Genomic DNA, 24777 nt, shown 5'->3' with positions numbered 1-24777 from the left:
AAGAGACGATGTCTGAGAGCCTGGTCTCAGAGCATTTCGTATTATTCTTTATGTAAATCAGAGGCACTCAATTTTGTATATGTTACGTTTCGTAAGGTATGTATTAAATTGTCGCAGTCATCCCATTTCGTATAATATGTTACGAATTATAATTCGTATAATATGTTTCGAATTTGCAAAATGTACAATATGACAAGCATTTTGCCTCATCCACAATAACATCTGCTAAATATACTGAAAAATATATATAAACGCAATATGCAACAATTTCAAAGATTTTACTGAGTTATAGTTCATATAAGGAAATCAGTCAATCTAAATATATTCATGGATTTCACATGACTGGGCAGGGGTGCAGCCATGGGTGGGCAGCCAGGCCCAGCCAATCCCCCCTCAGTAACAAAGATGTAAACAAATTTGTGCACAAACTTTGAGAGAAATAACCTTTTTGTGAGTATGGAGTTTGTTTAAGTTTAGGAGTTTAGTTTAGGAGTTGGGTTAAGTAGTTGCAAAGTAGCTAAAAAGTAGTAAGTAGGTGAAGTTGCTAATTAGCTAAAATGTTAAAGTTGTCTATGATGAGATTCAAACCGAAACCTTTAATTAGTTGCTAATTAGCTAAAATGCTAAAGTTGTCTATGATGAGATTCAAACCGAAACCTTTAAGTAACCATCTGCCTTATGCAAGCATACCAAACGTAACATATAATACTAAATTGAGTGTTCACATTTACTATGTTACATCTAGTCTATGAGACCGGAGCTGCTGAGAGAGAGAGAGCAAGGGAGGGGAGAGGGAATTTGAGATAAGGCTTGATGTCATCTTTCAGTTATCTCAACTTAAACATGATGAAATAACACAGATGGAGAGAGGGGTGACAAGAGTGCACACTAGTATGTTTGTCAGAATAGTTCTATGGATGAAGAGGTTGGGATGAAGTTTGAATAAAACGTAATTTTATTCACTTACATCTTTATTGTCCCCAGAGAGAGAACACATTTAGATCAGTTGGAGCATCATTGGCTTTGGGGCTGTCATGAATGCGTGCATTTAACTAACACAAGCAGATACAAATAAAAAGCAACACAATCTCCAAAAGATTGTTCAATCTCCAAAATTCAAATTGGTAAACTGCAATGCACCATGCACACCACAGGAGGCTGCTGATGGAAGGACGGCTCATAATAACGGCCGGAATGGTGCCAATGGAAACCATGTGTTTGATACGATTTCACCGATTCCGCTCCAGCCATTATCACAAGCCCGTCCTCCCCAATTAAGGTAACACCAAACTCCTTTGATGCACACTTATCAGGAGTTGGCTGTATATTGGTCATGTTTGGCACCATCAGTTTAATACAGAACACAGTAGTCCTCCTGACCAGAAGAAGAAACTTTGGCGTAAGTAAAACGCAAAGCATGTGTTCTTCTGACACATATGTGATGGATATTCCAAGCTGATGTTGTATTGCTTCCCCAGCATCAGAACAGCACAGCCAGTCACTGGTAGTCATGAGAATCAACTCTCCCTCTTTTGAGTCTTGTGTTACATAGTGTCATGTCTTTGGCTATGCCGGATTAAGTGATATGACATGCTATTCTATAAAACAATTTCTCCGTAATTACTATTACCTGGTTGAGCTAATCATGTAAATGTAATTAACTAGAGAGTCGGGCACCACAAAATATTTATAGAGCTGTTATCTTCTGAATAAACTCTTAAAGACCAAGGAATATTTTACATCAATAGCAGTCAATATCAATCTTCACCTCAATTCAGTCTCATCTGAAAGTTGTAAATTATTTTATCTGCACGAACCCTGGACGAAGAAAATTGTGTTTAATAATTTATTTACTAAATACCTAACTAATCACACAGAATTACACAGACACAATTAATCATAACTTGATTACAAATTGCGTCATAAAGGAAAACGTCCCTGGCGGGAGGATCAGATATGACAGCTGGTTACACAAAGGAAAAGGGTTGGGTTTGAGTGAAAGAGCGGGAAGACTGAAGGACACAGGGAGAAGCTGTGCTATCGTAAATACAGTATCTTATGCGTTCTAAATTACCGCCCATTTGGAAAAGGAAAATGCAATAAATATTTCCTCTGAGCTGCGCTTCAGTAGGTTGGTGGTAGATGGAAGACCATGTTGCCAAACTGAGTCCTCTGTCCTTTGAAGAATGTATCTGGTGGTCAATTGGATACATTGTAGTAATGTCGTTGTGTGACAGACAGGATACTCTGTCTGTTTCTTCCTAACCCTCGTTTGCAGCTGCGGTTGCTAACTCAACGGCTAGGAGATATCACTTCTGTAGTGAATAAGAGTTCAAAGTTCATACCATTCGCAACCAAAGCTCACGCTGATGTTGGCTTCGTTCTGTAGTTATTATCTGAACCATTCTGACATAGGACCGTCGTCCTACATTCCCGGAACAGGAAGTTATGTTGTCGTCTTTATATAGGAAGGGAGAGGAGGGCGTGTTTGAAAAGTTTTATAGCCCATGTCCCTTCACAGGGCGGGCCACTGATTGAGCAGCCCTAACTTATGAAAATCCAAATCTCTCATTTTAGAAGCTAAAATCACATTTCATCCCATCACAAATAATTTCAAATTCAAACATTTAAATTGAACAACAGTTCCATGTGAATCCGATAACTCTGATGTTCCACTGTAGAGTTTATGTCATCTTATCATTGATGGGAATGCCTCAGATGACAGCCGAACTGACATCATATTCATTAAGTACCACCGCATATGTTCAATTGTTCGGAATACCAGAATATAGTTAATTCCCCCCCCCCACCTACTGATGTTCCCCGAATCTCTATGTTAACCAAGGGTTTTGCAAATGTAACCTCAGTAGGGTAGAGAGAGGAAAAAGGGGTGAAGAGGTATTTATGACTGTTATAAACCTACCCCCCAGGCCAACGTCATGACAATAGTATAATTAACCTCTTTCTATATACATATTTTATTTATGTCTTCTACTTTCCTTCATTACTGGACTTCCGTCCATTACTCCGGTGCTGCTGGAATCGCCCTTCACTCCGGAGCTGCCGGAATCGCCCGTCACTCCGGCATAGACGGAGTCTCCCGCCTGTCCGGCGCTGCCGGAATCTCCCGTCCATTCGGGACCCGTTGCTAGGTACCCCAATCCGGGGTCGGTGGCGAGGGTCGCCACTCCTAAGGTGCCACATAAGTGGTCCGAGACTATGGTGGAGTGGGGTCCACGTCCCGCTCCAGAGCCGCCACAGTGGTAAATGCCCACCCAGACCCTCCCCTATAGGTTCAGGTTTTGCGGCACCTTTGGGGGGGAGGGGGGGGTACTGTCACGTTCTGACCTTAGTTCCTTTTTTATGCCTTTATTTTAGTTGGTCAGAGCGTGAGTTGGGGTGGGCATTCTATGTTGTTTCTCTATGTTTTTTTCTGTTATATTTCTATGTGTTTGGCCTTGTATGGTTCTCAATCAGAGGCAGGTGTCAGTCATTGTCTCTGATTGGGAGCCATATTTAGGTAGCCTGTTTTCTATTGTGTTTTGTGGGTGGTTGTATCCTGTGTTAGTGTTTTCACCATACGGGACTGTTTCGGTTGTTTGAACTTTTGTTATTTTGTTCAGTGTTCTGTTGATTTATTAAATATATCATTATGGATACTTACCACGCTGCACATTGGTCTGATCCTTGCTACTCCTCCTCCAAAGGTTGGGGAAGAACTGGATAGATGGCGGGATTTACCAATTTCTCTTATTGGGCGGGCCAATTGTGTAAAGATGAATATATTACCAAAATTCTTGTACCTTTTTCAAACCCTGCCCTTTCCTATTCCCAAAGTTATTTTCAAACAACTTAATAGGAAGGTTTCTTCATTTCTGTGGAAAGGGAAACCCCCCAGAGTGAAACTCACAACTTTATGCAAACCATACTCAGGAGGAGGACTTACTCTACCTGACTTCCAGTTGTATTACTGGGCATCTCAGTTAAGGGCTGTGTGGGTATGGCAAAATACATCAACAAGTTCTCCCTCTTGGAGACAGATCGAGGAGGAGTGTCTGACTCCTGCTACATTGGCATCTATACCTTATATTAGCCCACCTAAACCTTTGCTAGGTCTCATAAACAACCCTTTCATTAAAAACACTTTAAATCTATGGATTGAAGTCTGTAAACAAACAGAAGGGCATATACAGTGCCTTGCGAAAGTATTCGGCCCCCTTGAACTTTGCGACCTTTTGCCACATTTCAGGCTTCAAACATAAAGATATAAAACTGTATTTTTTGTGAAGAATCAACAACAAGTGGGACACAATCATGAAGTGGAACGACATTTATTGGATATTTCAAACTTTTTTAACAAATCAAAAACTGAAAAATTGGGCATGCAAAATTATTCAGCCCCCTTAAGTTAATACTTTGTAGCACCACCTTTTGCTGCGATTACAGCTGTAAGTCGCTTGGGGTATGTCTCTATCAGTTTTGCACATCGAGAGACTGACATTTTTTCCCATTCCTCCTTGCAAAACAGCTCGAGCTCAGTGAGGTTGGATGGAGAGCATTTGTGAACAGCAGTTTTCAGTTCTTTCCACAGATTCTCGATTGGATTCAGGTCTGGACTTTGACTTGGCCATTCTAACACCTGGATATGTTTATTTTTGAACCATTCCATTGTAGATCTTGCTTTATGTTTTGGATCATTGTCTTGTTGGAAGACAAATCTCCATCCCAGTCTCAGGTCTTTTGCAGACTCCATCAGGTTTTCTTCCAGAATGGTCCTGTATTTGGCTCCATCCATCTTCCCATCAATTTGAACCATCTTCCCTGTCCCTGCTGAAGAAAAGCAGGCCCAAACCATGATGCTGCCACCACCATGTTTGACAGTGGGGATGGTGTGTTCAGGGTGATGAGCTGTGTTGCTTTTACGCCAAACATAACGTTTTACATTGTTGCCAAAAAGTTCAATTTTGGTTTCATCTGACAGGAGCACCTTCTTCCACATGTTTGGTGTGTCTCCCAGGTGGCTTGTGGCAAACTTTAAATGACACTTTTTATGGATATCTTTAAGAAATGACTTTCTTCTTGCCACTCTTCCATAAAGGCCAGATTTGTGCAATATACGACTGATTGTTGTCCTATGGACAGAGTCTCCCACCTCAGCTGTAGATCTCTGCAGTTCATCCAGAGTGATCATGGCCTCTTGGCTGCATCTCTGATCAGTCTTCTCCTTGTATGAGCTGAAAGTTTAGAGGGACAGCCAGGTCTTGGTAGATTTGCAGTGGTCTGATGCTCCTTCCATTTCAATATTATCGCTTGCACAGTGCTCCTTGGGATGTTTAATGCTTGGGAAATCTTTTTGTATCCAAATCCAGCTTTAAACTTCTTCACAACAGTATCTCGGACCTGCCTGGTGTGTTCCTTGTTCTTCATGATGCTCTCTGCGCTTTTAACGGACCTCTGAGACTATCACAGTGCAGGTGCATTTATACGGAGACTTGATTACACACAGGTGGATTGTATTTATCATCATTAGTCATTTAGGTCAACATTGGATCATTCAGAGATCCTCACTGAACTTCTGGAGAGAGTTTGCTGCACTGAAAGTAAAGGGGCTGAATAATTTTGCACGCCCAATTTTTCAGTTTTTGATTTGTTAAAAAAGTTTGAAATATCCAATAAAAGTCGTTCCACTTCATGATTGTGTTGTTGATTCTTCACAAAAAAATACAGTTTTATATCTTTATGTTTGAAGCCTGAAATGTGGCAAAAGGTCACAAAGTTCAAGGGGGCCGAATACTTTCGCAAGGCACTGTATCTATATATGAACAAACACCTTTCTATAATAACCCCATTTTACCCAAAGCCCTGAGAGATGGTATTACATTTTCTTGGTTCAACAAAGGAATTAAAACATTTGGTAATCTCTATAGAGAAGGTGAACTATATCCTTTCAACAACTGGCAGTTCAGATTCAGTTACCTCAAACTCATTTCTTCAAGTACCTACAGGTTAGGCATTACATTGCCACTCAGCAGGGAGGTAGGATTCAGCCCATGAGTAAACCTAAAACTGATCAACTATGGCTGGAAAGGGATTAAAGGTTTCATTTCCTTTTTTTTCTAAAAGCCTTAAAAATGTTGTTCAGCTGTTTGCAGATTCTAGAAATACGCTGGGAATATTTTAAGAGACACTGTAATACATGTGCGTAGCCTACTCTATGAGCACAGTGTGTCCTTTCTGGTGGAAGTTCACATTTCAGAGTAGGCTTGGTTTTGTTTTCTGGGATATACAGTACCAGTCTAAAGTCTGGACACCTACTCATTCCAGGGTTTTTATTTGTACTATTTTCTACATTGTAGAATAATAGTGTAGACATCAAAACTATGACATAACACATGGAGTCATGTAACCAAAGCTGTCATCAAGCCAAAGGGGGGCTACTTTGAATTATCAATATTTTCATATTTTGATTTGTTTAACAATTTTTTTTGGTTACTACATGATTCCATGTGTTATTTCATAGTTTTGATGTCTTCAATATTATTCTACAATGTAGAAAATAGCAAAAATAAAGAAAACACCTTGAATTAGGTGTTTCCAAACTTTTGACTGATACATTTATATTTGGGTAAATCTTGTTAGGAGTAGAACGGTTCGGTCAGAGTTCATAATGTAACAATTATTTGGACGCTTATGATTTTTTGGCCTACATTCCACATTGATCATCAGATCTTCATCAGACCCATTTCCAAAAACTAAGTTGTTTGTACTTTCAAATAATATTCCTTTCATCAAAAATCCAGTGTATACACTGGTGTGCTACAACTTTGAGTTAAAACATCTTAGTACATGGCTGCTCTGTAAAAGGGATGTCAGACGTGTGTGTACCTGGAGCATCGATAAGGGGAACTTTGCCCATAGCAGCACTGAAGTGACAGTGCTTACCTTGACTTGTCTGTTTCAAGTAGCTTAAACCAAGAAAAATCTAGACACTATTTTCAATGGGTTTTAATCACAAATTCATTAACAAAGTTTTTATACCAAAACAAAAAGGACGTCAATCAAAAATATGGATCTGTAAACAAGCATTTTGAAACAAGTGCTGAGTACATGGGGATGATGTAGGGAATGTAGAGACATAATTCAGGCTAGATCCCAAACTGCTTCCTTTCCTCCATCCCAGGCCTCATGACTGCTGAGAACAGTGTATGGATGGGCTGGGTAGGTCTCAGGCTATCTATACTGCTGAGAACAGTGTATGGATGGGCTGGGTAGGTCTCAGGCTATCTATACTGCTGAGAGGTGTCCAGTCCTTGGAGATCAGTGATCATAGAGTTAAGATGTCAAGGAAAATATCTAAGAATGCTGGTTGGCACGACCTACAAAAGGAAACTGGGGTACACTGTCATTGGCTAACCATAGAGTTAAGATGTCAAGGAAAACCATTTCTCCCTTGCCTGGTTAGCCTGGTTAGCCGTTGTAGTGGATGCTGATTGGATGACGGTATGAAAGTTTGATCTAATTAGTGACTTAGTTCTTTTTCTTGCCCTTGCTGGCAGCCTTGGCTGGCATTACCGTGGGAACAGCTGCCTGGTACAGAGCAGCAGACACTTTGTTGATGTAGTAGAGGGCGAACAGAGAGAATATCAGACTGGAGAGAGAACAAAATGAAACAGTCAGCACAGCAACAGCACAATATGGTTTGAGAAAAAAATAAAAAACTTCACCCCAAGTTCATTGATAATAGTAGTACTGTTATCATCATCACTACTATTCCTTTTTTCCAAAGATTTTATTTGATCAACAATACAAAAGCAAACGACGACATCATACAAACATCAACTACATCACTCCTGCCCAGACCCACCAGCCCTCACCCCCTTATCTCCAGCGCCCGCATCACTTTCTGCCACATGGCCTCAAACAGCACAAATTTGTTTCTCTCCGTCACCTGCACACTTTACATTTTTAGATGTAAAGCATTTGACCTTTCCATTGCGTGAACGACAGATGATTGGTTGATTTCCAGTTGTATATGTTTTTTTAAAGATGATTGATGAGAAAAGTGTTGTCCTAACCATCGGGTATCTCACTGCACCCTCATATGCCATGTCTTTAAATATGCAGACAGACTCATTAAAAGCTCATTTACATTGTAATACTTCTGAGCCATCTTTCCAACTCCACCCATAACTTTTGGATTTTATAACATTTCCAGAAGGTCATGAATTATTGAGTCATTAGTAGTTTTACACTTTAGACATCTCTGCTGTTGTCGGGTAGAATTTGTGAATTTTGTCTCATGTTTAATGAATTCAATACATGAATTTATACTGGATTAAGCATACATTTTTGTTAACTGTAATGTCGTTAGTTATGATCCAATATTACTTCCATCTTGTGCCAATATCAGTTATTTTTAAATCTTGGTTCCCATCTATTTTTTTCTAAGAGATTGTCAGTTGGATAGGCTCTCTGCTATTCCATAAGTCCTTCATGTCATCACTGAGTTCAGTTGTTAAGAGAGTTTCTGTGTGTGGTGCACCTGGATTTGTCAGTAGTCTGGGAGTTCGTACTTACCATGTGGTGACACACACACGGTGCACCAGCCCAGAGGCAAACAGAGAGAGGCACAGGCACACCAGGACTGGTGGACAGGAGAGAAATGAACACCCGTTAAAACAGGACCGAGTGGGTGCTGAGCCGCTACACTATTCAGATGCACCCATACTCATGACAAGAGGCTCAGTGAATGTGTGTGAAACACAGGAAATAGATTCTGTGCATCACTCTGTAGTTGTGAAGACGGACTTACTCTCTGGGAAGATCTTGACCTGGAATCCCTTGCCGAAGATGAGGTTTTCCAGGTTACTGAAGGCCTGGTTGGAGAAAGGGTTAAGGAGGGAAACACACAGTGGGAGAGAAGAGACAATTTAAATGGCTTCCAATACTCTACTCAGCAAACTGGATGCAGTTTATCACAGTGCCATCCGCTTTGTTACTAAAGCACCTTATACCACCCACCACTGCGACCTGTATGCTCTAGTCGGCTGGCCCTCGCTACATATTCGTCGCCAGACCCACTGGCTCCAGGTCATCTACAAGTCCATGCTAGGTAAAGTTCCACCTTATCTCAGTTCACTGGTCACGATGGCAACACCCACCCATAGCTCGCGCTCCAGCAGGTGTATCTCACTGATCATCCCTAATCCTTTGGCCGCCTTTCCTTCCAGTTCTCTGCTGCCTGTGACTGGAACGAATTGCAAAAATCGTTGAAGTTGGAGACTTTTATCTTCCTCACCAACTTTAAACATCTGCTATATGAGCAGCTAACCGATCGCTGCAGCTGTACATAGTCCATCGGTAAATAGCCCACCCAATTTACCTACCTCATCCCCATACTGTTTTTATTTATTTACTTTTCTGCTCTTTTGCACACCAATATCTCTACCTGTACATGACCATCTGATCATTTATCACTCCAGTGTTAATCTGTTAAATTGTAATTATTCGCCTACCTCCTCATGCCTTTTGCACACAATGTATATAGACTTTTTTTTCCTACTGCGTTATTGACTTGTTAATTGTTTACTCCATGTGTAACTCTGTGTTGCTGTCTGTTCACACTGCTATGCTTTATCTTGGCCAGGTCGCAGTTGTAAATGAGAACTTGTTCTCAACTAGCCTACCTGGTTAAATAAAGGTGAAATAAAATAAACACTTAATGTGGTGGTTTTATTTGACCTTTAGATGTTCAGTGATCCTTACTGTATTTATTTATCCCCATACTGTATTTATTTATCCCCATACTGTATTTATTTATCTTGCTCCTTTGCACCCCAGTATCTCTACTTGCACATTAATCACTCCAGTGTTTAATTGGTATATTGTAATTAGCTCACCACCATGGCCTATTTATTGCCTTACCTGCCTTCTTACCTCATTTGCACACACTGTATAGACTTTTTTCTACTGTATTATTGACTATGTTTGTTTATTCGATGTCTAACTCTGTGTTGTTGTTTGTGTCGAACTGCTTTGCTTTAGTCTTGGCCAGGTTGCACATGTAGCCTACCTGGCTAAATAAAGGTGAAATTAATATATTTAAAAAATAAACCCTGCCACCATGACTCACAGTGCTGCATGTGGACTATAGAACCAACCAAATGACTGTCTGCTTCTATCACTTGGGAACTCAAGGGAACACACAGACTTTAGCTGCCTGGCTTTACAAACAGCTTACTCTGACAAGTTTACAACCCTAAGCCTATCTGAGGTCTACCTAGATTGCATTGTATACAGTGCTGCTATGTTGTGGTGTGTTTTGGTGTAAGGAGGATACTGTGAGGGAGCAGATGAAGAGGACAGAGCCCAGGAAGCCTCCCAGGATGGTGTGCAACTCTGTAGAGCCCAGCTGTCTGCTGAACATCTGCATCCCTGCAAACACCAACACAGAGAACAGACTGGACAGAACCAGGGATGTGCCTGTGTTCACCGCTAGAGGGAGGGGAGAGGCAGATTACAGTAGTCATCTAAGGGACTGCAGCTGGACTGAAGAGGCCAGATTCTAACATAATACTATTATCAACAATTGGGTTTATATTTCATCTTTGAGTGACAGAAACATAAAATAACTAGCCTATACGAAACATTTCACTGTATCCTAACAGCAATCTCTACGCCACGTCAGTGTACACTCTTGAAAGATTCCGTGTGGAAACACCCTCTCTCGAATAATGAAAATACCTAACTAGGTAGCTACAAGAAAACTTTATCATACATTTTGACAACACAGCCTACCTACCGTTAAACTGAAGAAATATACATTGTTGGCAAGTGTATTCTGCACAAAATAGCTACGTAACTAACAAAGTTAGCAATGAATGGCAAGTCTACCGTTACACAACTAGCTATCGTAAGCTAGATAACGTAAAGGTATCTATCCCTCAATACTTATTTTCAACGCACAAACATAGATCAAAATTAAACATTAACGTTAGCCTTGCAGAACTTACCCATGTTTTGATATTTAATCAATAATTACGTTGACACAGAAAATCATGCGTTTTCGATATCCTTTCAAAACACAGGCAGCTCCAGGACCAAACTCCGTTTCTGCTACACGGAACCTATGAGAGGTGACACACGTAGGAGTCGAATGTGAAGTGCCAATCAGATTCTAGCAACGCAAAACGTGCGTCAAGACTGACACACCCACTGCACACATTTTTCAAGGGGTGTTTATGAAATAAATACTAGATTACACAGGTAAAATACTTTAATCGTAATTTTTTTTGACATAGCTACACCCCTATATCACCACATTTTAGATTCATTTAAAAAGCATATTAAAAGAAAGAAATGGTTTACAAGTGACTACAATGAAATGAAAAACAAACTGGGATAGCTTCAGCTTGATAAAACATATATTTTTTAGGTAAACGTTTTAGAAAGGTGGTACTCAAATCCTATGGTACACAGGACCATTTAGCATGGTGAAGAGAAAGATGGTTACTTGTGTCTATACATTCAGCGTAGCAATTAGGATCAATACGCTGGAGTTTTTAGAAATCGTCCTCTCTGCCTGGGTACATACAGTAGCTCTGTTTCCATCTACAACGCCCACAATCCTGAAACACACACCACAGCTTAAAATAAATAAATAAAATAATCTGACTATTGATGGATAGATAAAGGCTGTGTCAAAAGTCAGAAGGCCAGATTCGAACCTATGCTGTCACTGTATCGGATGCTGCAGCTTAGACCACCCACATCTTAACCAGCTCTGTTGTCTTTATCACTACGATCACCATCCAGCATCACTAACATCAAATATGTCTCCTTGACACTATTGAACAGTCACAATGTGTCACTTGGACAGCTGTGTACAAGTGCTGGGAAGGATGGACACTACATTTCAGACCGAACATTGATGTGAAACACTGCTCTCGGTTATAGTGGCTTCTTCTTCAGTCCGAACACTGCGATGAAGAGTAGGATCTCCACAAATGCAGGGAGAACACTACGGGAGATAGAGAGGATGGCAGCATTATAAGCAAAGCATCAACCTGCACGAGGCAAAAATGACCCAAATAACTCCAGGACACACACGTTGTCTGTCTGTCAGACACACACAAACCTGCAGAAGGCAAAAATAACCCAGTATGTCCAACACTCCCATCTCTGCAAGACAAAGAAAGACAGGGAGACGGACGCGCTGCAGTGGACAGCCAACGCTGGACACACACACACACACACACACACACACACACACACACACACACACACACACACACACACACACACACACACACACACACACACACACACACACACACACACACACACACACACAAACCTGCAGAAAGCAAGGATCCACCAGTATATTTCACATGCCCATTGTTCAAACAGAAAGAACAGCAGAGCCACAGAGGCACTGGCATGGGCTGCAGTCGCTAGTGTGTGGATGGAGAGATGGATGCATGGATGGTGTATGGGGAGGGAGTCCTGAGTCAGGGAATCTTAACCAAACCAATAAAAAGATTACTTCCTCAACCTTATATCCATGTCCATATTAACATCCCCTTGCTGATCTGAAAGAAGAGTATAACTTCCTGCATACATCTATCAATTCCCTCCCATGTTCTTCACTATTCCTAGAGTCACACTGTGCAGGCTTTCATTCTTGCCCAGCACCAACACTCAGCTACTCAACAAAACATCAAGACCTTGTGTAGCCTCCTTGTTGATGTGACTGGCCACACAAAATTAGTACTGTGCAAGAACGAAAGCAAACTGTAGTTCTTCAGGACTAGGACTGGTGACCACTGCTGTACTATGCATTATGTGTACTTTGGATATGTACAGAGTTTTGTGGAAGAGTTTTGAGAACATGTAAAGGATACAGAGGAGGCCCTGGGTGCAGTTGAACATAGACACACCAGAGAAGAAGCCAGCCAACTCTATAGCAAACAGACCCATGGTGACTGACAACGCTACCACCAACCTGAGAGAGAGCGAGAGCGAGAGAAAGAGAGAGAGAAAGAGAGAGAGAAAGAGAGAGAGAAAGAGAGAGAAAGAGAGAGAGAAAATAGAGGAGAGAGAGGAAAGAGGAGAGAGAGAGTGTTTCAGACAAGTGATTTATCAAAACCTACAGCAATTATTTTTTGAATATACTGTGTGTGTGTAGGGTTAGGAGTCATGTCCTGGGTGAAAGATGCTTACTTGGTGTCCTCCTTGTCGTATTGGTCCTGTGTGAAATCCAAAGGCAGGCAAGCTTCAACATTGTTCTCCTGTGGGCCAATGAGTACGATTACTTCAGAGATAGATCTATGCAGTATCACTAGATTCCGAGCACAGTTGAAACACAATATATTATAGAAGAGCATGTTGATGATGTTGTGAACAACAACCGGTGTCTTCTAGATGCCAGATACAGGCATGAGACATGACACACACAGAGGATTTGGTTTGTCCAGAACCTTGCCAGTACTCAGAACATACCCGTGACCAGAAAATGGTGATGACGATGACGAGGTGAGCAGTGAGAGTCAGGAATCGAGCCGGGACCAGGCTGCTGACTGCAGACATTGCTCCAGCAAAGATGTGCCTGTATGGGTACTATGGTACCTAGAATAAAGAGGCGGAATAGGCAAACGTTGACCAGTAACGTTAATGTTAATATTGCCAATAGAAACAACAAAATCCGTGTGTTGACTTGAGCCTGCTACAATACAATCTAGGCTGTAAATGTTAGCTAGACTACTAACGGTAACGTTAAGACTACTCAAATTAATGTGAACAGCACTTTATATACAATGTGTAGACTAATAACGTTACTATTAGCAAATGTATAAGCTAATTTATCCGCACACTCACCTTGATAGTGCTAGCTAATGTACCCAATACAGGACATACGACGTTGTTCAACTCGTTAGTCAATATTTGGAGCCAAAAACTAGCCACATTTGATGATACATTTACCATTAATTGAAACAACTGTGTCTAGGACTAGAAACAACAGACGCTTCAGCTGCAGGCATGGCTTAGCTCGTTGCTACAACAACTTAAATCTGGGGTGCGTTCAAGAACGTAAGGTTTCGTTAACGATTTAGGACGGAAACAGACCAGTTGAGGATGAGGAACGCTTCTTCGTGAACGCGTCATTCTAGTAGCGTTTTATAATCTCACGTCGCCATCTAGTGGCTAGAATCAAATCAAAATGTATTGGTCACATAGACATATTTAGCAGATGTTATTGCAGGTGTAGCGAAATGCTTGTGTTCCTAGCTACAACAGTGCAGTAGTTTCTAACAATTCACAACAATACACACAAATCTAAAAGTAAAATAATGGAATGAAGAATTATATAAATATTAGGATGAGCAATGTTGGAGTGGCGTTGACTAAAATACAGTAGAATAGAGTACAGTATATGAGATGAGTAAAGCAGTATGTAAACATTATTAAAGTGAAACAATTGTCATGTAGGTAGGGTATATGCAATGTATGCATCAATATCAGTGTTCTGTTTTCTCCAGACATGATATGCAGTGGCAGTAAAATAATGTCATTCATTTTTGTGACAATTACATTTCAAACCAATTATTCATAATGATTACGTGTATAGGCCTACACAGTGAGAAACACACACACACACACACACACACACACACACACACACACACACACACACACACACACACACACACCACACACACACACACACACATTTTCGCGATCAGTTTTCTATCGCTCATTTGCACGTCACGTCAATGATATCTTATCACTGAGTGGGACTGTGGGTCAATTACCCTTGTCGGAGTGGACGCCCTGGTTCTAGTTTGTGAGCTAGACAGGCTACTACCTGGGAAGGTCTCCCACTCAGAAGTACGAGATGGGGAGGGGGGCGGGGGTAGGATGACCTCAAGTCTCCCCACTGGAAGCCGGAGGTAGGGGGAGTGGTGGAATCTATCAAATAGCCCACCTCTAACTTTGTACAGTACAAATGCAATTAGTAAAATAAGTCACACTACGAAATGCTACCAAATAAACCACAATTCATTCATAATACAGTGAATAATATGTAGTTTCACAGACATATTGTTGCATTTTTTTCTGGTTTGTGCGAAATTGTTAAGAATAAAATAAAGGCAGTCTGCACATCACCAAGGTGAATTGGTTTAGTCTTGACTCTTGTTTAACAGTGTTGGGGGATGGGTAATGTATTGATGCTCCAGTGACAAATCAACACACATTTGTTTCTATTTGTCTTTGTAACTTATTTTTGTTATTTATGAGTCTTATTTGTTAATATTTTTTTTAATATTTCTATAGTTTTAAATGTTATGTTTATTTATTTGTGTTGTTCCAAATGTCAGAATAAAAATTACAGTTAGTGCAGAATGGTGCTTTTTTGGGTGGGGTGGAGAAGGTGGGGCGCTGAGGGGTGTGTGTGTGGGGGGGGGTCGCCCAGGGAGCCATAGAAGCTAGAACCGCAACTGCACACGCACGCACACACACAGATAGAGCGAGAGAGAGAGCACTTGAACCTGTTTCACTCAGCAGAAATCACCACGCATGCTCTATCCTCCACTATTGAACATCATCTTATCAGCGAGAGCCCAGTGGAAAGGGACAGAAATCAACGCTGCGCACTCCAGACCATATACATCCGGTCAGACTAATATGCGATAGCCTATACCTAGGCTACATATGGTTGATTGACCAAGCTTTTAACATTTTCTTTATTCACCCTAGGACAACATATTTGAGTATATTACTAGGCCTAGGCTACGATTGTGAATTTGGCAGACCAGTCTATATTCGCATCAACACCGCGTTTTGATCCTAAAGGATGGCTGAAGCAGAACTACAGGCGTTTACGTCTATGATGGACGCACTCGTTCAAATCAGCGTAAGTGTGGTGATGATTAATTAGACCTATTTGTTTACCATAAATGTGATGTGGAGACTGGAGCCTATTTTCTTATTCTGTAGGCCACCAGACCTAGGCTATAGCAAACAGATGTGGTTTGGTTACCTGTATTTCAGTTGGCCGTTCAGAGAGAAATTCCTCAGCTAAGCTATATATATAATGTTATTAATATTGCATAATGTTTTTAGTTAAACTATGTTTTCAGCACGCCACGTAGGCCAACCTACATAAGATATAGAGGCCTTCACATCCGTTTTGGCATCAACATTTCATCTTCCATCATACATAATTCTTAGGCTATATTTTTCTTCAATGTGAAATGGTCTGCTTTTGTTATTAGATTGACTAAAATTGAACCAGACATTCATTAATAAGTCTGAGCTATACATTAGAAATGGGCGGCTGGTCACTATCGGCTGGTTATTGACACACCTAGCTATGAGGTAAAAGGTGAAAGGGGGATTAAATGGATAGCCAATATATATATATATGTTTGAAGCCTATCGGTCGAATGTGTACCCCAGCATGCACAGACAAAAAACATTGGGCCCGATGATATGATTTGCAATCTCGCAACACCGTGAGCAGAGAACGGATGATGTTTGTCGCCATAGAAACGGGATTCAGGGAGCGCCAGCACGCGGCGGCGGTCTTGGCTCTCGCGCATCATAGGTGCAGAACCCCCCTGGGCGCAGAGAGGACCCACCGACTCCGACTATTCTGGCCGAGCCAGGGAAATAGAAAATATTGATAGAGGAGAGAGAGAGGTGTAGTCATTCTTATCGAAGCCTAATCCATGTGAATGCTATTTTCCCGGTAGCCAGTAGCCCTGGTCCATCATGAATTTCCATAGCCGGCCTAGGGAAGGTGAAGTCGGCTAGGACTTGACCGGTAATACGGTAATATAGCCTATTTTGTGCGTTGAAATCCAATTTAATGTAATTAATTGTTCCCATAAAATGAATCTCTTCTCACCATCATGGTGGCTTGTATTAACTGAACTGAGGAAGGTTAGAATCAAGTAACTAGTCCTACAACAGAGCTATAGATAGAGGGATCTATTACTCCTCTATACTGGGTTTACATCATGCTGTTGGCCAGACAGAGCTGGAATGAAGTGATTAGACTCATATTTAAGGAGACTGGCTGTAGCGCCTTAGTCAGCCCTGGCCTGGGTATTTATACACACACACCTGCTTTCTCCTTTCATGTGTCCAACATAAATTCTAAACCAGGAATGGTTCAATAATGTAAGATGCTGTTTCTATCTCCCTCGCTCTCATTCTCTCTCTCTCCTCTACTTAGAGCAGTTAAGTTATTCCTCTGCCTCATTCCCACTCCTGTTTTCACTTCCCCCTCTTTCCCCTCACACCCTCTGCCCTGCTCACTCACCCTTTATTTGCTTCCCTGCTCCTCTAACTCCTTTCCCCGTCTCTCTACTATCTCCAACCCCTTATCCCCCTCCCTGCTCCTCTAACTCCTTTCCCCGTCTCTCTACTATCTCCAACCCCTTATCCCCCTCCCTGCTCCTCTAACTCCTCTCCCCATCTCTCTTCTATCTCCAACCCCTTATCCCCCTCCCTGCTCCTCTAACTCCTTTCCCCGTCTCTCTACTATCTCCAACCCCTTATCCCCTCTCCCTGCTCCTCTAACTCCTCTCCCTGTCTCTCTACTATCTCCAACCCCTTATCCCCCTCCCTGCTCCTCTAACTCCTCTCCCTGTCTCTCTACTATCTCCAACCCCTTATCCCCTCTCCCTGCTCCTCTAACTCCTCTCCCTGTCTCTCTACTATCTCTAACCCCTTATCCCCCTCCCTGCTCCTCTAACTCCTCTCCCCATCTCTCTTCTATCTCCAACCCCTTATCCCCCTCCCTGCTCCTCTAACTCCTCTCCCTGTCTCTCCACTATCTCCAACCCCTTATCCCCCTCCCCGCTCCTCTACCCCCTCTCCCTGTCTCTCTACTATCTCCAACCCCTTATCCCTGCTCCTCTAACTCCTCTCCCTGTCTCTCTACTATCTCCAACCCCTTATTCCCTCCCTGCTCCTCTAACTCCTCTCCCATCTCTCTACTATCTCCAACCCCTTATCCCCTCTCCCTGCTCCTCTAACTCCTCTCCCATCTCTCTCTATCTCCAACCCCTTATCCCCCTCCCTGCTCCTCTAACTCCTCTCCCCATCTCTCTACTATCTCCAACCCCTTATCCCCCCTCCCTGCTCCTCTAACTCCTCTCCCCATCTCTCTTCTATCTCCAACCCCTTATCCCCCTCCCTGCTCCTCTAACTCCTCTCCCCATCTCTCTTCTATCTCCAACCCCTTATCCCTCTCCCTGCTCCTCTAACTCCTCTCCCCATCTCTCTTCTATCTCCAACCCCTTATCCCCTCTCCCTGCTCCTCTAACTCCTCTCCCTGTCTCTCTACTATCTCCAACCCCTTATCCCCCTTCCTGCTCCTCTAACTCCTCTCCCCATCTCTCTACTATCTCCAACCCCTTATCCCCTCTCCCTGCTCCTCTAACTCCTCTCCCCATCTCTCTTCTATCTCCAACCCCTTATCCCCTCTCCCTGCTCCTCTAACTCCTCTCCCTGTCTCTCTACTATCTCCAACCCCTTATCCCCTCTCCCTGCTCCTCTAACTCCTCTCCCTGTCTCTCTACTATCTCCAACCCCTTATTCCCCCTCCCTGCTCCTCTAACTCCTCTCCCCATCTCTCTTCTATCTCCAACCCCTTATCCCCTCTCCCTGCTCCTCTAACTCCTCTCCCTGTCTCTCTACTATCTCCAACCCCTTATCCCCCTCCCTGCTCCTCTAACTCCTCTCCCTGTCTCTCTACTATCTCCAACCCCTTATCCCCTCTCCCTGCTCCTCTAACTCCTCTCCCCATCTCTCTACTATCTCCAACCCCTTATCCCCCTCCCTGCTCCTCTAACTCCTCTCCCCATCTCTCTACTATCTCCAACCCCTTATCTCCCCTCCCTGCTCCTCTAACTCCTCTCCCCTCTCTCTACTATCTCCAACCCCTTATCCCCCTCCCTGCTCCTCTAACTCCTCTCCCTGTCTCTCTACTATCTCCAACCCCTTATCCCCCTCCCTGCTCCTCTAACTCCTCTCCCTGTCTCTCTACTATCTCCAACCCCTTATCCCCCTCCCTGCTCCTCTAACTCCTCTCCCTGTCTCTCTACTACCTCCAACCCCTTATCCCCCTCCCTGCTCCTCTAACTCCTCTCCCTGTCTCTCTACTATCTCCAACCTCTTATCCCCCTCCCTGCTCCTCTAACTCCTCTTCCCATCTCTCTACTATCTCTAACCCCTTATCTCCCCTCCCTGCTTCTCTAACTCCTCTCCTTGTCTCTCTACTATCTCTAACCCTTATCCCCCTCCCTGCTCCTCTAACTCCTCTCCCCTGTCTCTCTACTATCTCCAACCCCTTATCCCCCTCCCTGCTCCTCTAACTCCTCTCCCGTCTCTCTTCTATCTCCAACCCCTTATCCCCCTCCCTGCTCCTCTAACTCCTCTCCCTGTCTCTCTACTATCTCCAAACCCTTATCCCTGCTCCTCTAACTCCTCTCCCTGTCTCTCTACTATCTCCAACCCCTTATCCCCCTCCCTGCTCCTCTAACTCCTCTCCCTGTCTCTCTACTATCTCCAACCCCTTATCCCTCCCTGCTCCTCTAACTCCTCTCCCCGTCTCTCTACTATCTCCAACCCCTTATCCCCCTCCCTGCTCCTCTAACTCCTCTCCCTGTCTCTCTACTATCTCCAATCCCTTATCCCCCTCCCTGCTCCTCTAACTCCTCTCCCTGTCTCTCTACTATCTCCAACCCCTTATCCCCCTCCCTGCTCCTCTAACTCCTCTCCCTGTCTCTCTACTATCTCCAACCCCTTATCCCCCCTCCCTGCTCCTCTAACTCCTCTCCCTGTCTCTCTACTATCACTAACCCCTTATCCCCCTTCCTGCTCCTCTAACTCCTCTCCCTGTCTCTCTACTATCTCCAACCCCTTATCCCCCTCCCCTGCTCCTCTAACCCCTCTCCCTGTCTCTCTACTATCTCCAAACCCTTATCCCTGCTCCTCTAACTCCTCTCCCTGTCTCTCTACTATCTCCAACCCCTTATCCCCCTCCCTGCTCCTCTAACTCCTCTCCCTGTCTCTCCACTATCTCCAACCCCTTATCCCCCTCCCCGCTCCTCTAACCCCTCTCCCTGTCTCTCTACTATCTCCAATCCCTTATCCCTGCTCCTCTAACTCCTCTCCCTGTCTCTCTACTATCTCCAACCCCTTATCCCCCTCCCTGCTCCTCTAACTCCTATCCCTGTCTCTCTACTATCTCCAACCCCTTATCCCCCTCCCTGCTCCTCTAACTCCTCTCCCTGTCTCTCTACTATCTCCAACCCCTTATCCCCCTCCCTGCTCCTCTAACTCCTCTCCCTGTCTCTCTACTATCTCCAACCCCTTATCCCTGCTCCTCTAACTCCTCTCCCCGTCTCATTACTATCTCTAACCCCTTATCCCCCTCCCTGCTCCTCTAACTCCTCTCCCTGTCTCTCTACTATCTCAATCCCTTATCCCCCTCCCTGCTCCTCTAACTCCTCTCCCTGTCTCTCTACTATCTCCAACCCCTTATCCCCCCTCCCTGCTCCTCTAACTCCTCTCCCTGTCTCTCTACTATCTCCAATCCCTTATCCCCCTCCCTGCTCCTCTAACTCCTCTCCCTGTCTCTCTACTATCTCCAACCCCTTATCCCCCTCCCTGCTCCTCTAACTCCTCTCCCCATCTCTCTACTATCTCTAACCCCTTATCCCCCTCCCTGCTCCTCTAACTCCTCTCCCCATCTCTCTACTATCTCTAACCCTTATCCCCCTCCCTGCTCCTCTAACTCCTCTCCCTGTCTCTCTACTATCTCCAACCCCTTATCCCCCTCCCTGCTCCTCTAACTCCTCTCCCTGTCTCTCCACTATCTCCAACCCCTTATCCCCCTCCCCGCTCCTCTAACCCCTCTCCCTGTCTCTCTACTATCTCCAACCCCTTATCCCTGCTCCTCTAACTCCTCTCCCTGTCTCTCTACTATCTCCAACCCCTTATCCCCCTCCCTGCTCCTCTAACTCCTATCCCTGTCTCTCTACTATCTCCAACCCCTTATCCCCCTCCCTGCTCCTCTAACTCCTCTCCCTGTCTCTCTACTATCTCAATCCCGTATCCCCCCTCCCTGCTCCTCTAACTCCTCTCCCTGTCTCTCTACTATCTCCAACCCCTTATCCCCCTCCCTGCTCCTCTAACTCCTCTCCCTGTCTCTCTACTATCTCCAACCCCTTATCCCTGCTCCTCTAACTCCTCTCCCCCGTCTCTCTACTATCTCTAACCCCTTATCCCCCTCCCTGCTCCTCTAACTCCTCTCCCTGTCTCTCTACTATCTCCAATCCCTTATCCCCCTCCCTGCTCCTCTAACTCCTCTCCCTGTCTCTCTACTATCTCCAACCCCTTATCCCCCCTCCCTGCTCCTCTAACTCCTCTCCCTGTCTCTCTACTATCTCCAATCCCTTATCCCCCTCCCTGCTCCTCTAACTCCTCTCCCCTGTCTCTCTACTATCTCCAACCCCTTATCCCCCTCCCTGCTCCTCTAACTCCTCTCCCCATCTCTCTACTATCTCTAACCCTTATCCCCCTCCCTGCTCCTCTAACTCCTCTCCCTGTCTCTCTACTATCTCCAACCCCTTATCCCCCTCCCTGCTCCTCTAACTCCTCTCCCCATCTCTCTACTATCTCTAACCCTTATCCCCCTCCCTGCTCCTCTAACTCCTCTCCCTGTCTCTCTACTATCTCCAACCCCTTATTCCCCCTGCCTGCTCCTCTAACTCCTCTCCCTGTCTCTCTACTATCTCCAACCCCTTATCCCCCTCCCCGCTCCTCTAACCCCTCTCCCTGTCTCTCTACTATCTCCAACCCCTTATCCCTGCTCCTCTAACTCCTCTCCCTGTCTCTCTACTATCTCCAACCCCTTATCCCCCCTCCCTGCTCCTCTAACTCCTCTCCCTGTCTCTCCACTATCTCCAACCCCTTATCCCCCCTCCCTGTCTCCTTCTCCAGTCTAACATGAAGAGTATGGAGCGGGAGCTGCATTGCCCGGTGTGTACTGAGATGGTGAAGCAGCCCATCATCCTGCCGTGCCAGCACAGTGTGTGTCTGCTGTGTGCTGCTGAGGTGTTAATCCAGAGTGGATACCCTGCCCCAGACCTCCCCCCAGAGCCCAACTCCCCGGCCGCCTCCCCCAACACACGCTCCCCGCGCGGGGCACGCAGACCCCCGCCCAAGACCACCGACCGCCTGGACCGCGTCCTCAGACCAGGTGGGTTAATGTGTGTGTGAATGCTGATGTCGATCTCACTTGTGTGCCAGTGCCTGCAGATGAGAGTGACATCATCATCAGATCAGCATCTGACTTTGTTTTACTGGTCAGTGAAGATGGTTCTTACCATATATAAATACACACACTACCATCACTTAGAAATGTCCTTGTTTTTGAAAGAAAAGCACATTTTTAAAAAAGAGAAAGAGATCAGAAATACAGTGTAGACATTGTTAATGTTGTTTCAGAAGAAAGGGTTTTGTTTCTGGCCATTTTGAACCTGTAATCGAACCCACAAATGCTGATGCTCCAGATACTCAACGAGTCTAAAGAAGGCCAGTTTTATTGCCTCTTTAATCAGGACAACAGTTTTCCGCTGTAATAACATAGTTGCAAAAGGGTTTTCTAATGATCAACTAGCCTTTTAAAAGGATAAACTTGGATTAGCTAACACACTGTGCTATTGGAACACAGTAGTGATGGTTGCTGATAATGGGCCTCTGTACGCCTATGTAGATATTCCATTAAAAAATCAACCGTTTCCAGCTACAATAGTCATTTACAACATTAACAATGTCTACACTGTATTTCTGATCAATTAGATGTTATTTTAATGGACAAAAAATGTGCTTTTCTTTCAAAAACAAGGACATTTTTCAGTGACCCCAAACCTTTGAACAGTAGTGTATTTAGAGTACCAGTCAAATGTTTAGACACACATACTCATTCAAGGGTTTTTCTTAATTTTTTACTATTTTCTACATTGTGGAATAATAGTGAATACATCAAAACTATGAAATAACACATATGGAATCAAATCAAATCCAATTTATTTGTCACGTGCCGAATACAACAGGCTTAGACCTTAGAATGAAATGCTTACTTACAAGCCCTTAACCAACCATGCTTTAAGAAGTTAAGAAAACAAATGAAAATAAGTGTTACGTAAAAAACAGACAAGTAAAAAATAGAAAATAGAAAATTAAAGAGCAGCAGTAAAATAACAAGCAAGGCTATACACAGGGGGTACCGGTACAGAGTCAATGTGCGGGGGCACCGGTTAATTGAGGTAATTGAGGTAATATATACATGTAGGTAGAGTTAAAGTGACTATGCATAGATTATAAACAGAGAGTAGCAGCACCGTAAACGAGGCGTCTGGGTAGCCCTTTGATTAGCTGTTCAGGAGTCTTATGGCTTGGGGGTAGAAGCTGTTAAGAAGCCTTTTGAACCTAGACTTGGCGCTCCGGTACCACTTGCTGTGCGGTAGCAGAGAGAACAGTCTATGACTAGAGTGGCTGGAGTCTTTGACAGTTTTTAGGGCGTTCCTCTGACAATGCCTGGTATATAGGTCCTGGATGGCAGGAAGCTTGGCCCCAGTGATGTACTGGGCCGTATGCACTACCCTCTGTAACGCCTTGTGGTCGGAGGCTGAACAGTTGCCATACGAGGCAGTGATGCAACCAGTCATGATGAATCATGTAGTAACCAAAAAAGTGTTAAACAAATCTAAATATATTTTATATTTGAGATTCTTCATAGTAGCCACCCTTTGCCTTGATGACAGCTTTGCACACTCTTGGCTATCTCTCAACCAGCTTCACCTGGAATGCTTTCCCAACAGTCTAGAAGGAGTTCCCACATATGCTGAGCACTTGTTGGCTGCTTTTCCTTCACTCTGCGGTCCAACTCATCCCTAACCGTCTCAATTGGGTTGAGGTCAGGTGATTGTGGAGGCCAGGTCATCTGATACAGCACTCCATCTCTCTCCTTCTTGGTCAAATAGGCCTTACACAGCCTGGAGGTGTGTTGGGTCATTGTCCTGTTGAAAAACGCCAGTCTAATGTCCATTGCTCATGTTTCTTGGCCCAAGCAAGTCTCTTCTTATTATTGGTGTCCTTTGGTAAGTAGTTTCTTTGCAGCAACTCGGTCATGAAGGCCTGATTCACGCAGTCTCCTCTGAACAGTTGATGTTGAGATGTGTCTGTTACTTGAACTCTGTGAAGCATTTATTTGGGCTGTAATCTGAGGTGCATTTAATTCTAATGAATTTATCCTCTGCAGCAGAGGTAACTCTGGATCTTCTTTTCCTGTGGCGGTCCTCATGAGAGCCAGTTTCTTCTTAGAGCTTGATGTTTTTTGCAACTGCACTTGAAGAAACTTTCAAAGTTCTTGAAGTTTTCAAGATTGACTAACCTTCATGTCTTAAAGTAATGATGGACTGTCATTTCTCTTTGCTTATTTGAGCTGTTCTTTCTATAATATGGACTTGGTCTTTTACCAAATAGTACTATCTTCTGAATACCACCCCTACCTTGTCACAACACAACTGATTGGCTCAAACACATTAAGAAGTAAATCAATTCCACTCATTAACTTTTAATAAAACGCACCTGTTAATGGAAATGCATTCCAGGTGACTACCTCATGAAGCTGGTTGAGAGAATGCTAAGAGTGTGCAAAGCTGTCATCAAGGCAAAGGGTGGGTACTTCGAAGAATC

At 43.8% G+C, this 24777-nt stretch overlaps 3 protein-coding genes across 3 annotated transcripts in view; 1 reads left to right on the top strand and 2 right to left on the bottom strand.

Moving 5' to 3' along the window:
• Window positions 1-7461: 7461 nt before the first annotated feature.
• On the bottom strand, window positions 7462-11123 carry LOC112241015 (keratinocyte-associated protein 2). The gene is made up of 5 exons (XM_024409207.2): window positions 11013-11123; window positions 10340-10494; window positions 8813-8876; window positions 8578-8644; window positions 7462-7648 (listed from the first exon to the last, which is right to left on the bottom strand). The coding sequence occupies exons 1-5, from the start codon at window positions 11014-11016 to the stop codon at window positions 7528-7530; spliced, it is 411 nt and encodes a 136-aa protein (XP_024264975.1). The 5' UTR covers window positions 11017-11123; the 3' UTR covers window positions 7462-7527.
• A 137-nt stretch (window positions 11124-11260) lies between these two features.
• tmem107l (transmembrane protein 107 like) lies at window positions 11261-14127 on the bottom strand. Its single transcript, XM_024409206.2, has 6 exons — window positions 13876-14127; window positions 13501-13626; window positions 13222-13289; window positions 12903-13003; window positions 12356-12452; window positions 11261-12019 (listed from the first exon to the last, which is right to left on the bottom strand). Exons 2-6 carry the CDS (start codon window positions 13585-13587, stop codon window positions 11950-11952), a joined length of 423 nt encoding a protein of 140 aa, XP_024264974.2. The 5' UTR covers window positions 13588-13626; window positions 13876-14127; the 3' UTR covers window positions 11261-11949.
• Window positions 14128-15549: 1422 nt separating this feature from the next.
• LOC112241017 (tripartite motif-containing protein 46) overlaps window positions 15550-24777 on the top strand; it is a 26081-nt gene continuing 16853 nt past the window's right edge. Inside the window, exons 1-2 of the mRNA XM_042307410.1 lie at window positions 15550-15913; window positions 22018-22276. Of these exons, the coding sequence (XP_042163344.1) occupies window positions 15854-15913; window positions 22018-22276 (319 nt within the window). The 5' untranslated portion in view covers window positions 15550-15853. The remainder of the gene's footprint in view (window positions 15914-22017; window positions 22277-24777) is intronic.

The sequence above is a fragment of the Oncorhynchus tshawytscha genome, linkage group LG03 (assembly GCF_018296145.1).
Source record: "Oncorhynchus tshawytscha isolate Ot180627B linkage group LG03, Otsh_v2.0, whole genome shotgun sequence".
NCBI classification, from domain to species: Eukaryota; Metazoa; Chordata; class Actinopteri; order Salmoniformes; family Salmonidae; genus Oncorhynchus; species Oncorhynchus tshawytscha.
The sequence above is the reverse complement of the archived record's forward strand: the minus strand, read 5'-3'. Positions and strand labels throughout refer to the sequence as shown.